The 27,389-nt window shown below is 49.1% G+C and overlaps 1 protein-coding gene across 1 annotated transcript in view; it reads right to left on the reverse strand.

Annotated features, from left to right (window-relative positions):
• NPAS2 (neuronal PAS domain protein 2) overlaps window positions 1-27,389 on the reverse strand; it is a 492,166-nt gene that overhangs the window by 284,065 nt on the left and 180,712 nt on the right. Inside the window, exon 4 of the mRNA XM_086933390.1 lies at window positions 16,874-16,962. Coding sequence (XP_086789516.1) covers window positions 16,874-16,962 — 89 coding nt within the window. The remainder of the gene's footprint in view (window positions 1-16,873; window positions 16,963-27,389) is intronic.

Genomic DNA, 27,389 nt, shown 5'->3' on the forward strand with positions numbered 1-27,389 from the left:
CCAGCTGTTGCTGGGGATCGAGCTGGACTCGGTGCAGTGGCTGGCGCGCCTCCCTGCGGCCAAAGTGGCGGAGATACTGGCATGTTTGGAATGGGAGGTTGGGGAGAAGCGGATTCCTTTGCGAGCGGTTCAGAAACTTCTGGGTTTCCTTAACTTTGCGTGTAGAGTAGTGCGTGCAGGGCGGACGTTCTGTAGGCGGCTCGGCATGGCCATGTCGGGGGCAGTGCTTCCACATCACAGAGTCAGGATTTCCATGGGGGTGAGGGCCGACTTGAGGACCTGGATTGCATTCCTGCAAGACTTTAACGGTGTGTCCCTGGATTTTGATGAGGAGAGGGCGGTCTGGCAATGCCAAATTTACTCTGATGCAGCTGGGTCAGCGGGGTTTGGTGTTTTCTGGGACGGAAGGTGGTGTGCGGAGAGCTGGCCGGCTCCATGGCTCAAACAAGGGATGAACATTGCTTTCTTGGAATTCTTCCCTTTACTGGTGGCACTGGAGGTGTGGGGGGAGGAATTTCGGAACAGGTCTGTGCTCTTCCATGTGGACAACATGACGGTTGTGGAGCTGGTGAATCATCAGAGGGCAAGGGACCTCAGAGTGCTGCGGCTGTTGCGGAGGTTCATGTTGGCTTGTCTTCGGCTGAATGTGGTGTTTCGGGCAAAGCATGTCCCTGGGGCGAATAATGACATTGCGGATGCTTTGTCTCGTTCGCAGTGGCAGCGGTTTCGGCACCTGGCACCGGGAGCAGATACATGCAAGACCGAGCTGCCGGCCGGCATCTGGGCCTTTGGGGAGTGAGGATGATTGGCCTGGTGGAAGGTTCTGTTGCAGAGACCACGAGGAGGACATATCGTTTGGCATGGTCTGAATTTAGTGCTTTCATGGGTTGGAATCTGGATTGTGTCGTGGGTGTTGAGTCTGAGGTCGAACAAGGGCTGAGACGTTTTGCGCTGGACTGTATTGACAGGGGTTTGACTGCGGCTACGATTTCTGGTAAATTGGCAGGGATATCCTTTTACTGTGCCTTGTTTCTGGGTTTTGATCCGACTAAAGATGTGATCGTGAACAGGATGTTGCGGGGTTGGGGCAGGGAATGCAGGAGTGGGGGGGGGGGGGTAGGCTGCGGGAAGCAGTTACTTTTGAGTAATTGGTCCGGCTGGTTGGGGTGTTGCCGGAATGTTGTTATGACCTGGTTGAGGTTGGCCTTTTCCGTTTGTGTATGGTGTGGATGTTTTTCGGGGCGTTCAGGGTGTCTGAGTTGTTGGGTACAAGGAGAATGGCTGGCAGGTTGTTCGATGAGATTCGAGTGGATGGAGGTCGCTTGGGTATTTGGTTGCGGTGCTCGAAGACTGATCAGTTGGGCAGGGGTAAGTGGGTGTGGCTGAATGAGACGGAGGGTGGGGCGGTATGCCCTGTGGTTGAATGGCGGACTTTCCTGGGGACAGTGAATGTGCCACGTGGGGAAATTTTTTGTCATGCATCAGGCGCGAGAATGATGGCGGGCCAATTATTGGCGGTGTTGCGCAAGGCTTTGCGACGATTGGATCTGGATGCGTCTGGTTTCGAGACTCACTCTTTCAGAATTGGGGCTGCGACAGCTGCGGCCAGGTTGGTGTGGTACTGGGACAGCATTAGGCGGATTGGGTGGTGGAAGTCACGTTGTTGTGAGAGGTATGTGAGGAAAGGAGTTGGTCCCAGGTAGGTTGTTGGTTGATTCATGGTTTTGCTGTTCTTGTTCCAACATCTTTTTCTTCGTAGGTTGTGTGGGTGGACCGGGAAATAAGACGGTGACATGGATTGTTGGGCACTCCTTCGTGCATTGGGCGTCCAAATATGCGGAGCAACAAGTTTACGGCCGTAACCTGGGACTGAAAGGACACTTGCACGAGTTACAATGGTGGGGCAAAGGTGGCATGCGATGGGAGGTACTACTGCCCTGGCTCGCGAAGATGATCTCGCAAAGAGGATGCCCTGATTTGTTGATAATACATCTGGGAGAAAATGACTTGGTGCAGCTGTCAGGTTTGGCACTTTTACAGCTTATGCAGAGGGACCTGGAGGTGCTGAAGTCTAGGCTTGCAGGGACCTGCATTGCCTTGACAGAGTTGGTCCCCAGGAAAGTGTGGAGAGGGGCAATGAAGCATGGGGCGATCGAAAAGGCACGAAGGAAGCTCAATAGGGCAATGAGACTATACTGTGGTGACAAGGACATTAAACTGATCGCACACTGAGGGATTCAACTGGAGGAACCTTTAGTTTTTAGGGACGACGGAGTACACTTGTTGCAGCTAGGCAATGCCTATTACATGATCGAGATGAGAGATGTAGTGAGCAAGTTATGGAATGAGGCCATCTGGTGTTGCAGGGAGTGAGTGTGGGTGTGCTTGGTGCGGGCTGACAGACCTGGGTAGGAGGGGTGGGGCGGGGCAGGGAACCGCCCTACAGGGGATTCCCTGGTTGGCGGTACTTTGAAGGGACATGGGGGTCAAGAGCGGGCACACCCATCCCTTGGGGGGGGGGGGGAGTTCGAATGGCGGATAGAGGCATGACTGGAAGGACGCAAGGAGCGGGCTGGATGACAAGTGATTGCTGGGCATGAATAAGGTATGGTATGGGGCTTGTAGGGGTTTGTGATGAGGTGGAACGGGTGAAATGAATGAGAGGGGAGTGTGAGTGGGGGTTTGATGTTATTTACCTGTTGATGTTTATTGCTATGTATAGATTACGCAGCCTGGTCTAAAAAAATGGCCTTTTACGCTGACACACTGCGTGGTCTGTTTATTGCATGATCTCGGGCCCCGGGGGAAGCACAGTCTCAGACTAGTCTTCCCCCGGGGTCATTCACGCAGGATAGGACAGGCAGGGGAAGGGGAGGAGTTTAGGGGGTGGGTATATAGGCGTAGGGGAGGAAGGGAACTTCCTCTTCCTGTGCCTGGCACCATCGGGAGGGTAGAAAGAAAGGCCACCCACCCACCCGGCAGTTAGAGGTGTGGTTTTGGGTCGGTCTATGGTGTTGCCAGTTTAGGCCAGAGCTGCTTTAGGCGGTACTTTGAAGGGACAGGGGGGTCAAGAGTGGGCACACCCATCCCTTGGGGGGGTGGGGAGGGGGAGTTCGAATGGCGGTTAGAGGCATGACTGGAAGGACGCAAGGAGCGGGCTGGATGACAAGTGATTGCTGGGCATGAATAAGGTATGGTATGGGGCTTATAGGGGTTTGTGATGAGGTGGAACGGGTGAAACGAATGAGAGGGGAGTGTGAGTGGGGGTTTGATGTTATTTACCTGTTGATGTTTATTGTTATGTATAGATTACGCAGCCTGGTCTAATAAAATGGCCTTTTACGCTGACACACTGCGTGATCTGTTTATTGCGCGAGTTACTGTGATTCATTGTCTTGCGTTTCTTTATGCACAGAGAGGAGAACGCACTCTTGTACTAAGACGCAGTAAGACTGGTGCATGATTTTTTAAATTATATTCTAATGTCGGCTTCAAATAGCGAGCACACAACGTGGGTCACCTAGTTTATTTATCTGGCACTATTTTCACTTAAGCCAATATTAGCACACATATATTTGTGTACTCGTTATGTTAATGCACTTTCTCAGCACACATTTTGCTTCAGTTCCTATTTCTCTTTTGATTTCTCCACATCAGTAGTTAATGCATGTTGTGTGCAAATCCTACTTTTCACATGTATTGCTCTATGAAGCACATAGAGAACTGATAAATGTTTATTATTCTGTTCTTGTAGTTCCAAGGGGAACCTGCTTGAAGTTGCTTTTCCAACCTACATAACGCCAGCACTTCATTGCATGTTCCCCTGAAGAAGGGTTTTTCAAACCCGAAATGAATGAGGTCGCATTTTGAACTTTTTTGTTAAGCAACATTTGGCACAAAGTTTGTTTTGTCAAAGAATACACGGCACAAAGCTATTTGATTAAATGTTTGTTATCCAACATTGACTGTTGTTCTCAATACAATAATATAATATTGAAATAACAAATACATGAATTCAAAAAATGTGTGTAAATATTTTATTGTATATAAATATATAAATATATGAAACGTTAGGGACTCAGCTGTGTACTTCTTAGGCTCTGATGTTTCTGGGTTCTCGTACTCACAAGCATGAAAGCAGCGTCAGCATTGGCCTGAGCGCCCTAAATTTGTGCTCCCAGAGAGACTGGGAGCCTGTGCTTGCTGTCTCCAACCCGGCAATGCAGCTCAGTGCGCATGTCGGCTTGGCCGTCCTTAGACGGCTGGCCAAACCGGCATGCGCACTGATAGCAGTGACCACCACTCCCTGTCATGACTGCCCCAGCGATGGCCCGCCCCACAGACTTAGCCTACCCTTAGAACTTGAAAAAGAAAACGATATTAAACCTGTTTGATTAAGGATTAATCTTTCAAGTTTTAAGGCTAGCGGGGGGGGGGCAATACTCCTCCACCATAGCTGAGGAGCCACTACTGGCTATTCCTTGGCTACGTGGCAATGTGGAGGATACATTGTATTAGATCTGTGCTTGTATCTGTTTACCGTGGAGCATGCCTTATCTATATATATATAAAAACGAATGTATGTCTGTCTGTTTGTCCTTTATGCATTACTACACCATTCATCAGATCAGCATGAAACTTTCGAAAGTTGTTGAGTACACTCCCGCCAAGGTTTCTGGCAAAACAAATAATAATAATAAAAAATAAAAAAAAGTTAAATGTTGTTGAGTACACTACCGCGAAGGTTTCTGGCCCAAAAAAATTGTCAAATATCGCCCCCCAGGGCCCGCATAATCTTTCTAATACTGAATGTTTACAGTTTCCGGTGCGACACGCTTTTGCAATGACCATCAACAAAGCACAAGGACAATCGCTGCAAGTGTGTGGACTAGATTTGGGGAATCCGTGCTTCTCACATGTACAACTGTGTGTAGCCAGCTCACACATCGGAATACCTTCAGATTTTTTCGTCTACGCACCAGACAGAAAAACAAAAAATATTGTGTATCCACAAGCACTCGATTAACTCGTTCGATGCTGATGACGCAACCGCTCCGTCATGGCCCGCTCGGAACGACTGCGCGGCGCAAATTCCGCGCCTGCGCTGGACGTTCCATTGAGCGGGGCGGGCCATGACGGAACCGCTCCGTCATGAGCACAGCTCAACCGAGGCTGGTGACGGAGCGGTTCCGTCACCAGCATGCGGCCGCCACGCGGCCGCCCCGCCCCCTTAGCACTACAGCGGAATAGCTGCCGCAGTGAAGGGGTTAAATAAACAGAATTAAAACAACACTTTGAAATGTTTTCCATATTAAAATGAATAAGTTTCAATAAAAATGACACAATGTAAATTGAATGTTATCATAACAGGTTTCCTTAAATTTCCTTTCTTCTGAGATCGCAGCAACGCGCGACGGGTAAGCTAGTGATTACATAAAGCGGAGTTCAAATGAACGAAATTCTGATTTATCAAAATTTTTGGTGTATGAATTACATGAGATCCTATTTTTCCAGATCTCTCATTCAGTGTTCATGACATCAGGCATCAACAAAGTCTGACCCCAGCAGAACCACAGGAGGGAAGCACATGTCAATCCATCAACATATAGTCCATAATTCAACCGAGCATGCTTTTAGCGTGGCCCCAAACTTTCTGAAATATTCCTGCAGCTGCCTTTCAGTTTGACCACCCTCTTCCCTACCGTGGATATTCACAGACTGCGGACAGGGATTATCATCTGGCTTCTGAGACCATGTCCCAGCACATTTAAACGTTATTGGGTTTCCTACTGATTGTCCAGCAGTAGGTAACTGTCTTCAATTAGCAGGCACAAACAGCAATCTGTTTTCGAATTTCCCTGCTCGCCTCTAGCCTTCAAACTGACATGGAACCTCAGTGACACATACATTCCCATCTTTTTTCCATGTAGACAAAACGTCTAACATTGGTGCCGACAAAAAATTGCCAACAGCAAGCAAGATGACTGCAGTATACCCAAACACCATGGCAGCCAAGGGGAGCACACAACCTCCTCTGTGAACAGCCCTACTACTGAAACACTTCCTAATGGGGCTAAGAGGGCTCCACCCCTGAAGGGGCAGGATGTTACGTGCCAGAAGCATTCTGGGACAGTGCCGTGTTTAACGCATGGGCATGCTGGGCAGTTGCTTGAAGGCCCCAGGAGCATAGGGGCCCACGCAGACCAAAATTTGAAACTAATTTTCCGTTAAACATTTTTATTCCTGTGAGTTGTTGTGTATTCAGGGCCCAGTGCACTGCTTTGCCTGGGGGCCTACAATGCAGTTAAGACCGCCCACTTCTGGGACTGAGTTTCAATGGGGTGTTGCAGTTTCGCTGGGTAAAAAAAGACAGAAACCAATGACAAATCTGGAAGGGGCAGAGTCTCCAGGCATCGAGAAAATCAACTGGCGGTACATAGAGGGCAAGGCATTTCTGATGACAGATATGGTGGGGGGGCTCTGAGAGGCCAAGGGTGGGTGACACCACGGAGTATACGGGCCTGATGCCACAGATGGACAGTCATATTACATAATACCTTCCCTTGCTGTTCTGTGCTTATAACGATCCACGATGCCATCTTCCTAAAAATGGAACACCATCATTTTACATTTTATAATCACAAAACCTAGGAGAAGCTCATCCCAAGCCCAGAAGAATGACTTTTGCGTGTATCATTGGAGAGAGAGCAGCACTTTAGGAAGAGAATGGCACACAATATCCAAATGATATGACGGATATAGGCAAGCAGGATAATGCATTACTATTAATAATTGCGTTAGAAACTGCAAAGACTGTGGTTTAAAGTGCTATTCAAAGCAAAGAATTGTCACACTAGTGCAAATTCAATAGCAAACTGCAAGTGTAATCACCGGTTGCACAAATGGGATTTCTTCAAAGTGAAAACTGGGAGTGATTCACCGAGCACATTTTGTGCACTTGAATTCTGAGAGGTGGCTGTACAAATGTACAGTAAAGGGTAGGATGTGAGCATGCACTCCCAGGTTGAACACTCCATCTCTGCCTGTGCTGCCACTGTTCTCACAGAGCATACACTTGCTGTTGGATGTACACATATAAAAGGACAAGGAAGTGGTGAGCGGCTGATAATGTAGGTTTAAATCAGAAATACAAAGAGTATCATTTGTAAACAAGTAGGGCATGGTGGATGGGATCTGATGACAGATGGCCAGAGGTTGCTTTGGCATGGTGTTTAAATGAGGAACGTGTGGCCTACAGACGCTTGACTCACGAGCCTTTTTTCCCTTAGTTGTGACTTATTATTTGAAATTCAGGTTGGAGGAACTCATGCAGCTGTCTGAGTTCCTCGTTACTTGCTCCTACAGACTCATCCTTAGTTAGTCGAAGCGCTTGACATACGGCACTGAAGACACTGGTGATACACCTTGACATTAGTACTAAAGGACGTTTGACTTTTGCTTTGGGGGGTTCTTGCTGCTAATCAAAAGAGAACATGGAATGAGCAGAGTAAACATTGTGGCCCTCTTGATATTCAACAGTAAATGGCAATCCTCAGCCTGGGGACTGTATTGTCCTGCTGGACACGTTCAGAAGTGTGATGTACTACATTTTACACCCACCCATCGCAGGTGTCACTGGTCAGGTGACCATGCTAATAAAAGGGGCCAGGTGCACGTGCCCTGGGCCAGTTTCCAGTACCATACTACTGTGTCTGTGTGTTTTATTCACAAGTATGTTTGCCTACAGTCCACTAATTTACAGGGAGCAGGGGCCACAGCTTCTCCTCACCAGCCAGGGCGCCAGCCATAGTCTGAATGACCCCCCTAATTGTAGGGCTTCATTCACAAAATAAACACAATGTGTGTCACTTGTCCAGCACAAAGTGGGAACTGCAGTGTAAAACCTAGATATTGTGCTATAATGTCACGGTCTGTAGAGTTGTACAAGCTCAGACGTCAAAAATAACTTTGCGGAATTTGCAGCAAAGAGTTTAATGAAAATAATTTAAAAAAAGTAAAACTTACCTGTAGCTGCCGGGCGCCTCCAGCAGACACTGAGACTGCATCACAGACTCACTGTGGGATTGGCCTGAGTGGGCTGAAAAGGTCAGGGAGTCGGTGGGGTTTTTTCAGCATGGTTGGAGAAACCTAAGTGCGCATATGTGTTTGGCTGGCCTGAGACGGCTGGCCAAACACACATGTGCACTTAGAAGTGCACATAGCACTCATTCTTCCTACTCCTAAGGCCCTGCCCCTCCTTACTGCATGGTGGCTCAGCCAGCAACAGAAAAATAAAACAATGAAATTATATAGTTTTATCTTTCGGGTGCTGACTCTGAGCCAGTGGGGCGACGCTCATCCGCCATTGCGGAAGACCCGCCCTTGGATATGTATTAGAATTTTATGAGATGGAAAAAATCAGAAAACTCACCTATTTTCTTACATGTAAGCATCAGATAGTAACAGCATTCTGTGACTCATAATGCAAGGCACATTAATGTTTTGGTCTACGATGCTAGAGGAGCCCAGTCACTCAAAACTATAGAGTTTGAGGGAAGATGAATTCGAGTTTGTATAGGATGTTGGGATCATCTGCTCACATTAATGCAACAAGTGGCAGGCACACACTAGAAATAAGTGTTTGTTTTTGAGTGATGAATGGATCCCATGGGGGCGTGGCTGAGCACGCAATGGCGGCGGACGTGCCCGGGTAGAGCTCCGTGCTAAGCTCCCAGACCACAGGCCGTTTTTCCGCTACAATTTCCAGATTTCTGGCCCAAAACACCAGCGAGGCTGCCTAAGGCGATCCCTGGCTGCCCTGTCAAATTTGGGGCCGATCAGGACTTCCTACTCGCTCCGGGGACGACAGAGACCGAGTGCTCTCCAACGGCTCCCCCGACCGGCGTGAACATCTACGCGGGACTGGGGTTGAGTCGCATCTGCAAGGCAGACCGCTGCGGGTTGCGGCGTGGGGACTCCAGGCCTCGGATGCGGTGACATCGTCCTGCCTACCACTGCGGCCACAACGAGTCGAGCTTTGAAACCCCACTGCTCGTGGGACACGACTGAGGCTGCTGTCCGCCCCGGAGGCGGCGACATTGCTTAAATTTACTGCTGTCCCCCCCCCCGGCCGGCGCGGAGGCTGGTGCACGGCCGAGATTGTGTTGCGATTGGAGGGCCCGGCAGAGGAACGTTTATTGGCCCAAAACACCGGCGAGGCTGCCTAAGGCGATCCCCGACCCCCCTGTCAAATTTGGGGCCGATAAGTACTTCCTACTCGCTCCGAGGACGACAGAGACCATGTTCCTCTCCAACAGGCTCTCCCGGCCGGCGTGAGCATCTACGCGAGACCGGGGTCGAGACGCATCTGCAAGGCCGTACCGCTGCGGGTTGCGGCGTGGGGACTCCAGGCCTCGGATGCGGTGACATCGTCCTGCCTACTGCAGCGGCCACAACGAGACGAGCGTTGAGCCCCCACTGCTCGTGGGACACGACGGAGGCTGCGGACCACCCCAGAGGCGGCGATATTGATTACATTTACTGCTGGCCCCCCCTGGCCGACGCGGAAGCTAGTGCGCGACCGAGATTGTGTTGCGATTGTGGGACCCGGCAGTGGGACATTTGCTGCATGAGGCCCGGTGGCTTTGCTGAGCACCAAGAGTTTTGCCTCTCCAGACGATGGCGTGCCTAAAGGTGGCCCTTTATGGTCGGGCACCCCGACACGAACTGAAACACCGGTATGACTGTCTGGATCGCGGCGGGGTAGGCCGCACTCCTGCTTGCCACTTCTAGTTTCCTGGCGCACTTACACGGAGTTGGAGTCGAGCGCCCCCAGGGGGCCCCACCGCTGTCGCTTCCGTCGTGGACCTTTTGACCTGGGCGCTGGGGCGGAAGCCTGCGGAACATCCACAAAACGGCCGGCCCCCCCGACTCAGAAGGGAACTGGCCCTACTCACGGATAGGAAATACCACTTGTTGATGTGGAGACATGTTCCCGGGCAATTGCCGGTCGCCCCCCCATTGGCGGCGCTTGGGGTAAGCGAAACGACACCACCACCTACCCCACTGGGACTCTGGCCCTAACTGCCCCGCCACTGAGAGAGACACTTCTCCCCTAAGAGAACGGTGGAGATGATGTGAGGCGGGGACAAGCATCATAACAGTTGCCAACCGCCTTGGTATGCGCACTGAGGAGCTCTGCCCCATCCATACGGACGCCTGACTTGGGGAAACTGCCGTTGACGAACTGTGGCTCCCACTTTGGACCCCCACAACGGAGAGCCGCCTGCCACCTGAGCGCACCAAGAAGCGTCGACCACGAGCGGAGAGAGAGCAATTCACCCCTCTCTGCACCTCCTCAGATATGATCAGTCGTCCTGGTACATAACGAAACCACCCACATGAACTGGTGGAGCGGTCGCCCTACGTCCCCTTGGAGTTGGACTCTTTTGACCTTGCAGCGAGATACGCCTTCTTTGGGGCCTTGAGGGAACTTCACGGACACACTGATGCTTTGACCACACCACGCCGCCCATGTCGGGGGGACCCAAGATGAGAGCTGGTGCTGGCAGCGCACAGGTGAAGGGTAAGATAGCGAAGTCGGCCGAGCTTGACCAGACTGCCTCCAAACTGGATACGATGCTGACAGCAATGGAGCGACTGGAGGAGTCGATGCAACTGACCCGCACATCTCTGGAAACGAAAATTAATGGTGTGGCCATGCACCTAACGCACCTCAGAGCTGACCATAAAAAAATTATCAGAGCGCACGACTACCCTAGAAGCCACTATAGACATGTCCAAGATCTCCTCAACAGGGTGGAATTCCTGGAGGACCGTGCGGAGGATGCGGGGGGCAGGGCGAGGAGAAACAACGTCCGTATCGTAGGCCTGCCGGAACCTTGGGAGGGTAGGGAACCGGCGGTGCACATGGAGCGATGGCTCATGGACTTACTACCAGAAGGCACCCTCTCTCAACATTTTGTAGTGGAACGGGCCCACCGAGTGCCTGCGCGACCTCCTCCCGCGGGGTCCAATCCAAGACCCATGCTTATTCGCGTCTTGAACTACCGGGACCGCGATGCCATACTGCGAGAGACTAGGAAGCTGTCGGACATCAGAGTTGAGAATACTAAGATCATGTTATTCCCTGATTACACTAGACAAATATCTCTTGCATGGTGGTAAGTCCACCCTTTTATGATTTGTTTTAAATCAAATAAAGTATTATTATGGTGCACTAGACAAGTCCAACGCCAACGACACTCTTTCCTAGCAGTGAAACAACGACTCTGCCGCCTAGCCCTGAAATACTCCCTTCTCTTTCCGGCCCGCCTGCGTGTGGTTGCCCAGGATAATACTCACTTCTTCAACACTCCTGAGGCAGTTGAGGCCTGGCTTGACTCGGGCGTTGATACGGAGCCCAGTGAGATACCTTTGACAATGAGACGCGACCGAGGACCCCGACGACGACGACGGCGGAGACCCTCGCTGACAAAATCGACACGCACAGAGACGGAAGTGGGCCCCACACCCGAACTCATACATAGCGAGCAACAGGAAGCCCTTCGGATGGTGGCGGAAATCAGCGGATCGTTGGAAGCGGACCCCGACCTGGAGGCCAGCCCCCGCGCCATCACAAGTGACGATGAGCATATTTATGGACAGCCGGACTCACAAATATCTGCGGATCTGCCGGATGTTACCCCCAGACCACTGACTTTGTCCAGTGAAACTGATCCAGGCTACTTGACCCCTTTTGCTTGCCTCTGAGAACTCTTGTTACCAACTTGATTTTGTTTCCATGGAAGATTACCGCGACACTGGCGCGGCCACCCAGTCTGCGAGGAGGTGCCCGGACCTAGTTAACGCGCCTTCGTGAGTTTGGCTTTATCGGTCCAGGTATTAAACGAACACAGGCTTTGCCAGTGAGCCGTGAGGCAACATGTGGGGGTGGTCGGACCCCCGAAGGTGAGTGACACACTGGGGCCCATCCTGGGACACTGCCGGGCGGTTGAGCTCTTCACCCGGGGGACCCAGAGCCCTACACAACAGGAACTCTCGCTGGAACTGGGCCGAATGGCAAAGACTACTTGTGGAGGGGAGGCACCCTCAACCTGATCGCATGATGCTCCTGTAAGGACAGAGCCAAGTGCTCAGCGATCCCCCCCTTGAACTCACGAATTCTTTAGCTCATTGGAGTGTTTGGACGACAACATGTTCTGCTGTCGACCTTTTGGTATTGTGTTATTATTTCCCTTGTTTACAGGGCTAGTTGACTCTTTCTTCTCCCCACATATTTTCTTTAGGGATTGTGGGTGTGTGCGAGGGTATTTAGATGCAGCAAATGGGTATCTGTCCTTTTGTACGGTCGTGCTGGTTGCTGGAGGTAGAGAGCTAGGGGGAGAGATGAGAGAACGGATGTGCAATGGCCACGACTAAATTTTGCACCTGGAACGTGCGTGGTATGCATACCCCTTCACGTTGTTACCAGATCTATTCAAATCTCAAACGGCACCATGTGCACATAGCATTACTACAAGAGACCCATTTGACTGGCCCAGAGACGCTCACGTTACACCGCAGGTGGAGGGGACAGTTGTATGCTACAGGGTTTTCGGCATATGCTCGAGGGGCGCTGATTTGGATACGCCCTGGGGTCGCCTTTACACTCTCCCACTGTAGAGTAGACATGGAGGGCAGGTATGTGGTACTCCATGGTAAATTAAATGGACAGCTCATTGACCTTGCCTCCATCTATGCCCCTAATACTGAACAGGGCCGCTTCCTCACACAGTTGTCATCGGTGCTAGCTCCATGGCACGGCGTGCCACTTTTGCTCGGGGCGACACCAACTCTGTCTTAGATATCACCTTGGACCGATCATTTCCTCCCTTGGCCAGTGCACCGGTAAATGGGGCAATGAGGGCACTCACAGACTGGGCGACACAGTGGGACCTACATAATGCCTGGCATAGCCGCAACCCTCACGCGAAAGTATATTCATACTATTCAGGAGCCCACACACCACACATTAGGCTGGATAGATACATGCTGATGAGCGACCTACTCCCATATGTTACTGACACCTGTTACCTAGGCCGCACTCACTCCGACCACAATCCTCACACCTAGACCTTACTTGGGAACGCCCCCTCCCGCCGGTTCCCACTTGGCGACTCCAAGCGGACGTATTACTGGATGCCCCATACAGGGAAGCGCTTTCGGTCCACCTCTTGCAGTATTTTGATGAAAACAACGATACTGCTTCCGCCCGCAACTGGAATGGGATGCGTTCAAAGTTGTCACAAGGGGCCACTGTCTGGGTATTCCATGCAGGAATGCGGAAACAGATAGAAGCAGAACTAACACGGACCGAATCTGATTTGCTGATCTGGGAGCGGGAGGCGGCTGAGGGAGATGATAGGACATTGATGGTGGCCAGAGAGCAGCATTCACAACCACTAGACAGGTTGAAGAATTTAAACTACGCTGCCCATTGGGCGCACAGGCACCATCTTGGAGACAAGCCTGGTAAGCTACTATCATGGTTGATCAGGCATGACACCCAGACTACGCCGGTGATGTCTATCCGCACCGCTCAAGACACCACTGTCTATACGCAGAGGGCTATTCATGAGGCCTTCACAACGCATTATGAAGGCCTTTATCGCTCTCGTTTGCGGGTCTCCACTGTCGACATCTCGACATATTTATCCACCTTGCCCCTGCCAGTGATCAATAATGCGCAGCGTGAAGACTTGGGGGCGCAGCTCACACCGGAGGAACTCCGCACAGTCATCTTTTCCCTTTTTAATGGCAAAACCCCGGGCCCTGATGGGCTACCTGCAGAGTTCTACAAAGCCTATTCTATTATCCTCATTCCCAAATTGCTGCATATGTTTAAGGCGGCAATCACAGATTCTGCCCTCCCACCTACACTGAACGAGGCAAACTTAATATCTCTCCTGAAGCAGGGCAGAGACGAGCTCAGCATGGGCTCGTATAGGCCACTAGCCCTCCTCAATACCGATTATAAGATCCTGGCATCCGCGTTGGCCCAGCGACTAGCACCCCTGGTGCCTGCTTTAGTGCACACCGACCAGAATGGTTTTGTGCCAGCTTGCAGTACGTCCTATAACATCAGACGCTTGTTTAGAATACAGAGTCTAGCTACACCCCAATGGCCTTATTCAGGGTGCCTGATACTCGATCTTGAGAAGGCGTTTGACTCTGTGGAATGGCCCTACCTGATGTTGGTGCTGGAGAAATTTGACTTAGGAGATGCCTTTCTCCAGATGATGGAACTCCTGTATCAGGAACCTGTAGTGCGCGTTCGCACGGGCAGGCTGCTTTCGGACCCGATTTGAGTCACGATGGAGCCCTTAGCAACACAGCTCCGTGCCTCTGGCGCGGACTGGGGCATCCCTTTGGCTGACAGGATACACGCGGTGTCACTGTATGCGGACGACCTGCTACTTTACATTAGAGATCTGACTTGTTTCCCAAGGGTGATTACCGATATATTCCGCGCATTCGGAGAGGTGTCGGGACTTAAAGTTAATTGGGCGAAATCGGGAGTATATTCTTTTGATGCTGATACGCCAGAGTGCGACATAGTGGTTCTGGGCGAACGGCTTGTTTGGTATCCAACCACTTTCCGCTACCTGGGAATATATATATACTGAGACCCCACTGACTTGTTAGAAGGTAATCTAATAAGGGCGATCTCATCACTCACGGCTCAGGTAACCTTCTGGAACTCCCTCCCACTCAATGTCCCGAGTCGAATTACGCTGATGAAAATGATAGCGTTGCCTAAATTGCTATATTTTTATGCCAACCTTCCTGTTTATGTCCCGACCCGAATATTCAGAGATTTGGAAACCCTGACCAGACGGCTGATATGAATACGGGGCGGCCCAGGGTTGCGCTGAAGACATTGTACGCTTCAGTGGGAAAATGGAGGACTAGCAGTTCCTAATCAGGAGCTCTACTACTTAGCAAAGCAGCTGCAGTGGGTGACCTACTGGCTGAGTGGGAAGAACCTAGGCGACACTGCCACAGCCGACACTGTTATGACAACTGCACAAGTCCACGCATTATTTCATCCGTTAGCGAAGACTCGCTGCACTGAGCAGCTGCACCTTGCGGTGGTGCTGCACTTACGGAGACGGCGCTGAACAGCTGGACACAGACTGAATTAGAGGGACTGGGGGACCTGTTTGCTGAGGGTGCCTTACTTCCATTCGAGACACTAGCAGCCAACACAGGACTGCCTGTCGGTTAATTCCTAACACACGCAGCAATCGTACACTTACTAACACGAGCCTGGGGTGACCTTGCGGAAGAACTGCCGACCCACTTGTTGATACAGTACTTACATGTGATGGGGAATGGCTCTCACATAGTACATTGGCTAGCGCATGCCCTACACACGCATACTCAGTTTTCCTCACAGCGCTTGTGAGACAAATGGGCTGGAGACAGGGGACGGGACTGAACCGATAAAGAATGGGCCATGGTACTAGCTGGAGCACTGCATGTCCCGCGCAACTCCCGCTTCAAAATCATCCAATACTATATTATACATCGCACGTACTTATCCCCAGATAAAATAAACCGTTATTTTGGCCTTGACACAACAGCGTGCCCCAGGTGCGGATTAGTAGATGCAGACTTTTTACATATGCTCTGGTCGTGCCCTTTTCTGTATGACTACTGGAGAGCAGTATCGACCACTCTAGCGGTAGGAAGGTGGAGCAGTTTACCGCACACGTGGGAAGCTATATAAGCGGACGAAAGTCCCGGCTAGGATTTGGGACCTTGGCCTAATCACGGCAAAAAGGCTTATTACCAAGCGCTGGAAGAATGGCGAACCTCCCCAGGCAATATACTGGCGTAAATCTTTTGATAATTGGGCGAACACTATTTCGCCCCCCCCCTCCCCCTCTACCTACACGCTTTTCTTCCCTGCCCCCTCTGGGTCGGGACTTCTGCTGAACCCCCCCCCCCCCTGCGCCCCCCCCCCCCCCCTCTGCGGCCATCGCGCACCGCGCCGGACGCCCCCATTGCAGACGTAGCATTACATGTACCCGCCCTTACCCGTACCCCATCCCTTTTGCTTTAATTTTCATCAGTTTTCAGTCCCCATTTTAGCAAGTTCTTATTCAATGTTTATTGTTATGAGCAAAAGGTCTTGAATATTGATTGCTTTGCAGATCTCTTTGAGCTTTACTCGGTAGCCGCAAGGCAACCTTGAGTGCACAGTCGCGACTATCCCTAGGGATGAGCGCGTTTCTTTTGGGAACAACATAGGAGACACGCATAGGAGACACTCCCTTAAATTGGGAGACATTGACAACGGATACACGCCGAAGCACCCAGCCTGTCCTGTTCTCCCTTTTCACAATGCTCCTTTCGACTGGGATGTCACCCACTGGCCGAGATGTACCAAGCCTGGCCTGCTGGACGTACTCTTATCAGTCTTCTAGCATGTTCAGTTCCTCCTGATTTGACAGTTTATCTCCATAGGTGCCCCACCCTAGACGTTTGTTTTGCAGGACAGAGTGGAAGGATCTGTTATCCTAGCGAACTGTTGTTGTAGATGTGTACTCTGGTGCAGCTATGTCTAACATCCTTGTCATGTTATGCTTTTTCCCCCTTTATTTTTATTATCAAATACGGAAAACAGATGTAGTATGACACGTTTCTTCTGTAATATTGCTGTGTTATCTTTCTTTCATGTATTCTCATAAAAGAAATGCAATAAAAGATATTCAAACAAAACAAAAACAAAAAATGAAAGGATCCCATGGAAAGTCACAGACAACATCTACAAGACAAACATTGAAAGTAAGGGTAATATGCTTACCTCTAGCATCAGCTGAGTGAACTCCTCATTTCCCAGAAAGGAAGGCTTCCAGAGCTCCTGACTATCACAGATTTTCGTCTGAGAAGATACTTATAACAAAACACAAAACAATTATTAAGATTGGAATCCATAAACAACATTTAGTTAATGGTGTGACAGTGGGAAGCTTTTGATGCTACAGTGGACGAGTATTTCATTCACATCCTTGTCTGTTGTTGCCACTAGGGAAATGTTTTCTGGACCTGGGCCTATAATTATGAAGCCTTTGTGTTGTTATTCAGTAATATTTGCAATGCCTGATTTGTGTGGCCTTGTGTGGCTTTGTAAAGAATGTAACACAAGGCAGCTACTTGCACTGCATCTGTTACATTACACCTTGGGAAGCGCTCCAGGGGTGGAAACCGGGAATTCCCATGCATCCATTCATGGATTTTGGCACATTCCCAGATTTACAAACCCTTATGAATCTGGCTATGCATCAAAATGCTGCACCTAGCATAGTGAGGTGTAACAAGAAGAAATATCTTTCTTTCTCCTCATTATTTTCTCTTTCCACTTCTGCTGCAAAGAAAGAGGGGGGTGACTCTGGATGTTTTTGTGTGGGAAGTTGTCCCTTGCTGCACAAAAACAATCCTGCCTGTAACGCAGGTACCTTTTCACTATTGTGCAAGGCTGCCTGCATTGACTCTAGACTGCAAACAGTGCTCCAGCGCATGTTTACTAATATAGGAACAATATTTTGGACTACAATATTTCTGTAGTCAATATTTTGGTACTTTACATTACAAGTCGAAATTTATCATGTGGATATTGTGAGAAGTTGGCCTGGCATATGCTGTCCACTATTCTAGTGGGCACCTTGCACCAGTCCAAACGACCCTTATTGAAGGTAGGTTTAAGACAACCTTCATAGAAAGCTATCCTAGTGGTAGCTGTGGAGAGCAGCCTTCAGGCTAAGTCTTGGAGGAATGTAAAGCAGCTTGTTTTACCAGTCTATAATCTCATGAATGACCAAATGAAAGGAGAACCACACCAGGTGTATATATAAATATATGTATTTATTCTAAACACATCCCTCTAGTCTCTTTATGAGGCTAGAGGCAAAAGTACATTCAGTAAACTTAATTAGCACACAGTAAATTAATACAATATACGTTGAGCCCTAGGGGCGTACTAAACCATATATTAGGAAAGTGGTATAAGAACCCGACTGACATAGATACAAGGCCTAGAGCCTTTAGAACCGCTGGGGCCACCAGGAACCACCCAAGGTAGTGACACAGGGAACCCACGGGGGATGCGTGCAGTGTCTAAACACAGCTCCTAATCACCACTTCTATGGGGAAAGTCACGGTTGGAAATTCAAAGATTAAGGACACTTAGAAGAAGATTTGGAGCAAACCCTCTTAGAACTAGGAGGTTCTAGAGTCAACACCCACAGGAGCATTGGAGTACTTGAGTTACCTCACCCAGGGAAGCCGGGTGCATAGGAGTCTTTTCGCGTCGGGTTTCGTCATCGATTTCAATGGCGATCTGCTGCAAAGTGCTGCTGGCGTCCAAGTGGAAAGTGTCCGGGTGGATCCAAGCCTGGATCGGAGATGTGAAGAACCTGAAAACAGAGGGGACAGAGTCTGGGTCACTTGCCAGTGACCAGGAAGGCGATGAGCGGATGCCCACCGATGTCGGGTGATTCAGGTGAAGAAGGTGAAGCTTGACTCTTCAGCCACGAGGACCAGGAGGCGTCAACGACAACCAGGTGCTGGATTCAAGCTGTCCCATGAAGGATATCGAGTGCTGCGGTGTCAGTTTCCTGATTGGACCCAGCAAGCCACGCAGAAAGCAAAGATTGACTTCAGTGCAAACCCCATGGTCTGAGGGACTCACCACATGGTGGGGAGTCAAGGCATATCTGGAGCAACCAAAGAAGCCCAAAGGAAAGTAGAGTTTTCTTCGTGGGGACCCACCAGTTGACAGACCAGGGATTGCAAAGGGGATTCAAGCAGAAATGTTAGAAGCGGGCTCAAGGAAGACACGAGGAGCGTAGGCCCACTATCTTCGGTGCAGATGGTGCTCGGGGCTTGGACTACAATTAGCCCAATGCACAACTTCGGGAAAGCTCAGGAAGTTGATGCACTTGCAAATGTGCATGGTGCCCAGGAGTTCCGGTTCAACGTCACTCGTGAGGGCTGTGGGTCTCAGCTTTGCTGGGATCTTGTGTCTGCCTCTGAGAAGTTTGGAAGTCCATGTCGTGAGTCGCAAATACTTTGGCGTCCGACGGGAGCTTTGAAAATGCAGACCGGCAAGATGCTTCTTTGGTGCCTGCTTGAGCAGGGAAGTAACTCCTGGACCCCAAGGGATATTCTTCAGTCCTCTAGTCGATATAGTGTGTCAAAGTTCCAGGATTCAGCTTCAGAGTTTCGTCCAGGTATAACCTAAAGTCCTGTTGCCAGGGGTCCCTTAGTTATAATAAAGAAACGGGTTGGACATACTCTGAGGACCCACCTATGTGAGGGTCAGGAAAGAGGGGTGGTTACACCCATTTCCTTTGTCCAGTTTTGCGCCAGAGCAGGGGCTGGGTGCCCGTGCAACTGGTTTGAACTGGGGTATGCACAGGGACACCAAGTATGCCCCCTGCACTGTCAGAAAAGCATTCTCTGAATGCACCCACCCAGCCCCAATACACTAAAGCCTGTCTGGGAGGTGGTTACACCTCCCTGTGACCGAAAACCCATTGTCCAGGCCTCCCTTTGGAGTTTCGTCCAGCAGCAGGAGGTCATACCCGTGTCCGTGGCAAGTGTGTACATGTCTTCCCCCTCTAGAAGGGTGGAATTCTACCCCCGCCACCAGGACTGGCAGGTGTAGGATTCAAAAGTTTTTGACACCAAGCACAACATTTTTCCATACAGCCATTCCAAAGTTAGCATTTACTGCAAGGTTAAAATGCACTTAAGAGTATATGGTCTGGCTGTATCACAGAATAGCTTCAGAGAATAGATTCCAAAAGCTGCAGAGGGGTCCTGCTCATGCATGGGCACCCTCACACACAAAACTAAGCACTCTGACTTGAGGATTGATAAGGCCTGCCATAGGAGTGACTGATAGGTTTATATGTGTCAGTGATTAAAGGTAGATATAGGTAACCTATATCTTAGAAACGGGTGCATGCACCACCTTACCCAGGCTGCAGTAGAAGTCCTGTGGTGCCATTTTGGAAGGCTTCCCAGGGGTGGCATAATGCATGCTTCAGCCCCTGGTAGGCCTCTGGGGTGTATATGCCCTTAGTACCTAAAGTACCATATACTAGGGACTCACAAGGGTAACCCAGTAACCAATCTGGAGTGTACCTAAAGTACATGCAATCAATTTAGAAAGGAAACAGCTAGGCTGGGGTTCTGGATAGCAGGATCCCAGCCAAACTAAGTAAAAAACCATCAAAGCACCAGAAAAAAGTGGGGGCAACCATGCAGTTAGATTCCACCTTCCTACAATATTTTGACATGAATATTGTTGTGCCATGCTATATTTGTAGTCCATATTTTGATATACCATGCGGCCATAATAGAACCTCTGGAAAAACTATGCCTTCCTTAGAATATAGTGGTCATACTAAAATATTTGCATCCGTCCCTGGTGTAACAGTAAGCCTGACCTAATGGTGCACATGCTTGACATAGTGGGCACATCCCGGGCATAATCTGCACTATCACTGTCATAATGGTAGCCCTGCCATAGTTGTGCCTTCCTTGAAGTTTGTGGAGATACTTGACATATTTATTTGAGTGTGAAGTAGAAATACAAGAGCTCTCTGCGGCAACTTCTCACCACTCCACAAAGTACAGAGCGCTCCAGTGCCATCAAGCAACTGAAAGCAGCCTATATAAAATCTGTCAAGAGAATCAAAATTGATGAAGCTGGCATAAAAGAGCCATATTTCACAAGACAAATTGTAGTAAAAGATGTAAAAAAATTCTGGAACTTAGTGGGGACAGGCTCATTCTCAAACAGACCGGACACAAATGATGACAGTCCGCCTGATATACAGGAAATTTATCTTAAGTCTCACTAAGTGAACCATGATTTTCCAAAGTGCACACTAACTACATATACCCACAAAAAGATGGAAATATCCAAGAAGGAGCTTGTATCAGTAATACCCCAAAGTAAGAATTCCAAGGCCCCGCACCCTAATGGGATTCTAAAAGCTGATCCATTAATGTGGAGTAAGATATTAAAGCCTAACTTTGCTCATGTTTTGCTTTCTAGCCAGATTCTAGCCTCAAGGAAAGTATATATAATTCAACAAAAGAGGATGTCGGAAAGATCTAGGTAATTCCATTTGACAGGCCTTCTAAATGCAGAAGGAAGACTTTTTTGCTAAATATCTATTATCAGACTTAACCGACTGGATAACAACCAATAATTTGCTGTTGGCTTATCAAACAGGATATAGAGCAAGATATGCCACCAAAGACAACATAGTTACAATGAGACTCCTCGTAGATAAGGCACTACACTGTGGAAGATCCCTTTATGTCTGCTTTGTGGACTATGTGTCTGCATTCGATAAAGTAAACTGCAATCTTCTAAGCTTATAACTTTGAGCATTGATGATACCCTGTTACACCCTACTCCAGGATGCAAATCAAATGTCGGTTAAGATGTCAGTTTCTCCTAAAATTACCATCAACAATACACTTAATAAATGCTGTGTGCTAGTTATATTTCTCTTCTCATTATACATTTCAAATTTAGGCAATTACATACAAAAATCAGAATTCATGCCACCAAAACACGTCAATTGCCCTGTTAGTTATTTAGCATACCCAAATTGCCTTGATATCTGTTCCCAGACTCCAATCGGTTTACAACATCAACTCACAGCACTGAATGAATACAACCAGATCAATGGTCACCGGACTCAAAAAAGACCTCCCCTCCCTCTCCTCCTGGAGCCTCCTTAACCATACTAATTCCCCTGGCCCAGGCCTACAAAGCACTTCTAACCCCCAACATTTGAACTCCACCCACTGCTGCAACTGTACCCATAAGCCCCCATGTTCCTCTAACCATCCCCGCACCACTGACCTCTTTGACCTATGTAACCTTCACCTCCCAACTCTCCTAGTATCGACCCTCCCGTCCCTCACTAAACCATACCAGTGATCCTGGGGACTAGCAGAATTACACCCTCCCCCGTATCACCCAGACTGCCTCCGCAACGTACTGCTATCCAATCTGGCTCTCCCCCAATATCCACCCTAATCCCCTAGACACACTCCACTCATCCATGCCAGTGATCCTGGGGACTAGCAGAATTCCATCCTCCCCCCGTATCACCTAGACTTCCACTGCAACGTACTACTATCCACTTAGGTTCTCCTCCCAAAAACTACCCTATACCCCTGATATGCATGCTGCTTAACTGCCCTTGGGTCTAGCCATAATCTATAAAAATGAACTACAACTCTCTTTTGTTAAGAACTCTGACCATACCACCTTCGAATACATCTATGACCACCCCGGTGACCCTCTCCCCTGCGCTGATGAACTACCCGACCTTATCACCCAATCCTCTATTTCCAACTCTAAAAACATCTTCCTTGGAGACTTCAACATCCACTGGAATGATACTAAGGACCCCACAGTTAACCTCCTCACTAATCTCCTTGAGATTAGTGATCTCAAAGAACTTTGCCATTCCCCAACCCACACCAAATGGGCCACTCTGGTTGCTATCATCGCTAACAACGATCTGGCCAGCTTATCCAACATCATCCCCATGACTGGCCTGACCACCACCTCATTCTCTTCTCCTGTACTAAATTGCCCCTTCCCAGCTAAAAACTCAAAGAAACATCCCTTCCAAATCCGGGTACAACCCAGAACTCAACAACGAAAGACACGCTCTTAGATTGTCTGAAAGAACATGGAGACAACACCCTTCCCCCTCCAATCTAGCCCTCCTCAGATCTGCCAGGTCCAACTACAAAAAACACATCCTTAACGAAAAGGCTTTCTTCTTCCGTACCCAACTGGAGCAGACAAAAAAACAGACCCAGAGAACTTTTCAGCATTGCCAAAAACCAAACAGTCCCTGCCCCCCCCCAAAGTTGAAGGCCTCAACTGAGAAATGCAAAGAAATCGCAAACTTCTTCTCGATAAAATCGCAAAAAATGATCAATCCTTCCTCTTAACTCCCCTCTTACCCAATCCTCTATCCTCCATTAACGTTTCTCCTGAAGCACTCGCAGTCCCAACTATACCCATGGACCCCTCACATCGCCCTCCTGACACTCTCCCTTTTGAACATAACCCCAATAATCCTCAGCAAACAAACCATGCCTCCTGGCAAAATTTCCACCCCGTTTCTGAACTTGAATTCTATAACATCATCACTAAACTTAAACAATCCTCACACACCAAAGACCCCAACCCCTTCCCACCTAATCAAAGATCTTAAACATATCATTGCCCCATATTGAACCACTATCATCAACTCCTCTTTGGCCACTGGTTGCGTCCCAGTTTCCCTCCAACTCAGACAAATCACCCCCATTCTCAAAAATCCCAAGAACGACCCTAACAACCTTAACAATCTCCGCCCTATCACTAACCTCCCTCTCCTTTCAAAAGCCCTTGAAAAATGCGCCCTTCTCCAATTGGATAATCACATCAACTCTTTCAATCTCCTGGACTCGCAGCAATCTGGCTTTAGAAAAGGCTGCAATACAGAAACTGCCATGCTCTCCATAATTGACGATATCCATCACTCCCTCGACAAGGGCGAATCTTGCCTTCTCGTCCCCCTTGATCTCTCTGCGGCATTCGATACTGTTAACCACTCGACCTTACTCAACACTCTTAAAGATCGCTTTGGCCTTAATGGTCTTGTCCTCAAATGGTTCAGCTCCTTTTTCAAACACAGAACTCAGAAAATTAAAATTTTGGACTGCCTTTCTAACCCCACACCTGTCTCCCTTCGTGTTCCCCAAGGTTCTATTATCTCCCCCTTCTCTTCAACCTCTTCATGGAACCCCTCTCGCGCATTCTTAATAAAGCAGGAATCAAATACCACTTCTATGCCGATGACACACAACTATACTACAAGATTCAATCCCGTTCTGATGTTCTGCACCTCAACAACACAATGACTAAGATCCAAACATGGTTGCAGCATAATCATCTCAAACTCAATCCTAAAAAACCCGAAATCATCCCCTTCTCTCCCAAAATCAACCCACTCCCCATCCAGGACTGGATTCATGACCTTCATGCTCTCAACTGTACGCTCACCTTATCCAACTCGGTTAAATCCTTAGGCATCACCATTGACAATAGCCTTACTCTCACTTACCACATAAAAATTCAGCTAAAGGAGCTCTCTACACTCTCCGCCATCTCAAAAAATCAAACCCTTCATTCCTGCTGATGACTTCAAATCAGTGGTCCAAGCACTGGTCTTGTCGAAAATTAACTATGGCAATGCTACCCTCGCTGGAACTCCGAAAGCCCACATAGCTCCACTCAAAGCAGTCCTTAAAGTAGCTGCCAGACTCTTCTCAGACTGCAAACGCTTCAACCACATCTCCCCCACCCTCAAAGCCCTCAATTGGCTACCCATCGAAGACAGATCCTCTTACAAGGTTGCATGCAGTACACATAAAGCACTGCATCAAAACACCCTGTCGTACCTCGCTAATAAACTCCACAAAGCTGGCTGCTCCCCTCCAACTAGAAGTACCAACGCTCTCATTCTAGTCCTGCGCCTGTTCCATAAGAATACCCCCCCATCTCGCTCCTTCTCTGGTAACGCCCCAACATCTGGAACATCCTCCCGAAACAACTGTGTTGCAACCCCTCCTATCCCAGCTTCAAAAAGGACGTAAAGCTACATCTCAACAAATATTGGGGCCCTTAATCCTTCTCCGCTCCACTGGCCTGTTCCCCCTACCTTCCCTACTGGAGCTTGTACCTACCATCCCTATCCACACTCTCCCCCTCCTAAACTCCTGCCCCTTCCCTTTTAATTTTCCCTACTCTCACCTTTAACCTATGTATTAACGGATCGAAGAAGCATATGCATTGTCCCTCTGTTAATAGCCCCTGGATTTTCCTTTTTGTTGCTGTTCTAATTGTGCTGTTTGTTATTGCACTCTACAAATGTTTTATGTCAGTTCTGCTACATTGTTCCTGTAAAGCGCTCCGATACCCCTGGGTCTAGTCAGCGCTACATAAAACGTATAAAATAAATAAATAAATAAATGGTCTATCAGCCAATATCAGTATAACAAAAATGATATTCTTTGGTGGGAGATCACGGAAATTCGAATGAAATTTAGGGCACAATACAGTGCAGACAGAAAATTCATATGTTTACCGGGGATTTCATTTGGATATGCAACTATCTTTACTGCACCAAAGAGATAAACTAAAAACAAAGCCTACCTCTGTAACAAAATCTTTAAAAAGAATTGCACAAACAAATGGAGGACATGCCATCAGACACATTTTAACAGCTTTGCAAGCTAAATTGGTTACAACATTGACTTATGTCTCAATAGTATTAAATGAGAAGAAGTTGAATAAATAACTTTAAAAAAATATTCAGAATCTGTCTTCTATTTAATCTACAACGATCAACCAAGCATGCAATGATTAGTGTTGAACTAAGCCTTCTGTCAATAGAGGAGGCCTACCTGACTCAAAAAATGTATTGTTTTTGTTACTCCGCCTCTGCGAACACAGGTTGTATGAGAGACTTGATTTATCAATAGCTGACACTCAACTCTAGGAATGGCCTGCCTCTTTCCCTTGCCCACATTACTGCTGCTCTCAAAGATCACAACTTATCAGCATAGGATCTTTTGAAAGTGCCAAAGTCCACCCTCAAATACGTTTTTAGGTAGAAGCCTACAGAGGTACTTCCGAATAAGATTTACTAAAAGTATCATGCTTCAAACATACGGGGCTCCTTGTAGAATCCTACTTGCCTAATCAGCAGTACATTGGCTCTAACTAAGAGGCAAAAACAAAATAAAAAAAATTAAGATTTTGCTTACTATACATCCCTCTGTAAAAGAGTTTGAGTGTTCTTGGAATTTTCTATCCCGTATTTCCAATTGTAAACTCTGTACTACCTTAAAGAAACTCTAAAACACATTAAATATCTTTGTTCTAACTAGAATGATATTTGCAGCAAATATTTATTACCATGGGGGGGCGCTAGAGGGCGCACTGCGGGATGGCTGGCTGAACTGTCGGCTCCGCCGGGCGGACGCGACAATAACGGCCCTTTCACCCGTTAAAATTGCCGTTACACCCGACCACAACGCAGCATCGGATGTCGGAAGGTGTTGCCGATGCGATGGTGTACCAGCGGTAGCTGCCGGAACGACCCACAGCGAGTAAACAGCGGAAAAGCGGAGAGCTGCCGGAGCACGCTCAAAATGGCCGCTCCGAGTGCTCGCCGGCAATAACGGAGATCTTCGCCTGCCCGGCACTGTGGGCCACGGCAAGTAGGTGACGGGGAGGACTAGCGAGGTGGAGGACACTGCAGGGCCGCGAAACCGCAATAACGAGCGGCTGCAGCACGAACGACGACTGTTGGCGGTGCGTTCCAGCAGATCCAAGATGGCGGCGGCGCTGGAACGCACGGGACCGGTACTGTTGCCCACCCCCGGGGCAGGTGAAATGTAACCACGGCGAACGAAGGCACTCTAGCGGGAAGCGGAATGTACGCACATGAGGTGAGCCTGCCAATGGATTGCTTCGATTAGACTCGGACCGCTGCCTCACATGACTTGCGCGCCAAACAGCTCAGCACACGCAGGGAGGGAGAGACAAGCACCGGTGGCACGGGAACACATGGAGATCCCCATGAGGCGCTAACAGCGCGAGCAGCACTCCACAGCCGGCCGGCACCCAGAGGACAGGGAGGGAACCTGCCGCAGACACTATCGCTATATATCCCACGAGTGGGCAGCGACTTCAACGACGCTCCTGACCACCGCACAGGTCGATGAACAGGCGCACCTCGAGGTGGGGGGCCCAGACACCGGCGGGACAAAGTACACGGACGGCCAGCGACTCGCACTCGGCAGACCACACCTCGCCTCACCAGCAGCGGAGCATGGGGAAACCGGACAAACAACAGTCCAAGCTCCCCTTTGAAGCAAGGAAGCAGCCAAAAAACGCGACGACCACCCCTGAAGTTGAAGGTGACGGGGAACTGGCGGAAGGGTCAGCCATGGAATCGGTGCTCCGCGCAATCCAGCAAAGTCTGCAAGAAATGAACGGTAAACTCGACAATGTGGTGCAGAGGGTGGATAATATGGCGGCCAAAATAGAACAACACGACGGGCGGCTAGTGGAGGCGGAACAACGTATCTCTGACATGGAAGATGAGAATAAAACCACAGCGAAAAAGTACGAGGGGCTGGAGAAAACGGTGGAGGTTTTGCGCGCGAAGGTGGAGGATCAGGAAGCGAGGTCCAGGCGGAACAACCTCCGAATCTCA

The sequence above is a fragment of the Lissotriton vulgaris genome, chromosome 8, assembly GCF_964263255.1.
Source record: "Lissotriton vulgaris chromosome 8, aLisVul1.2, whole genome shotgun sequence".
Lineage (NCBI taxonomy): Eukaryota > Metazoa > Chordata > Amphibia > Caudata > Salamandridae > Lissotriton > Lissotriton vulgaris.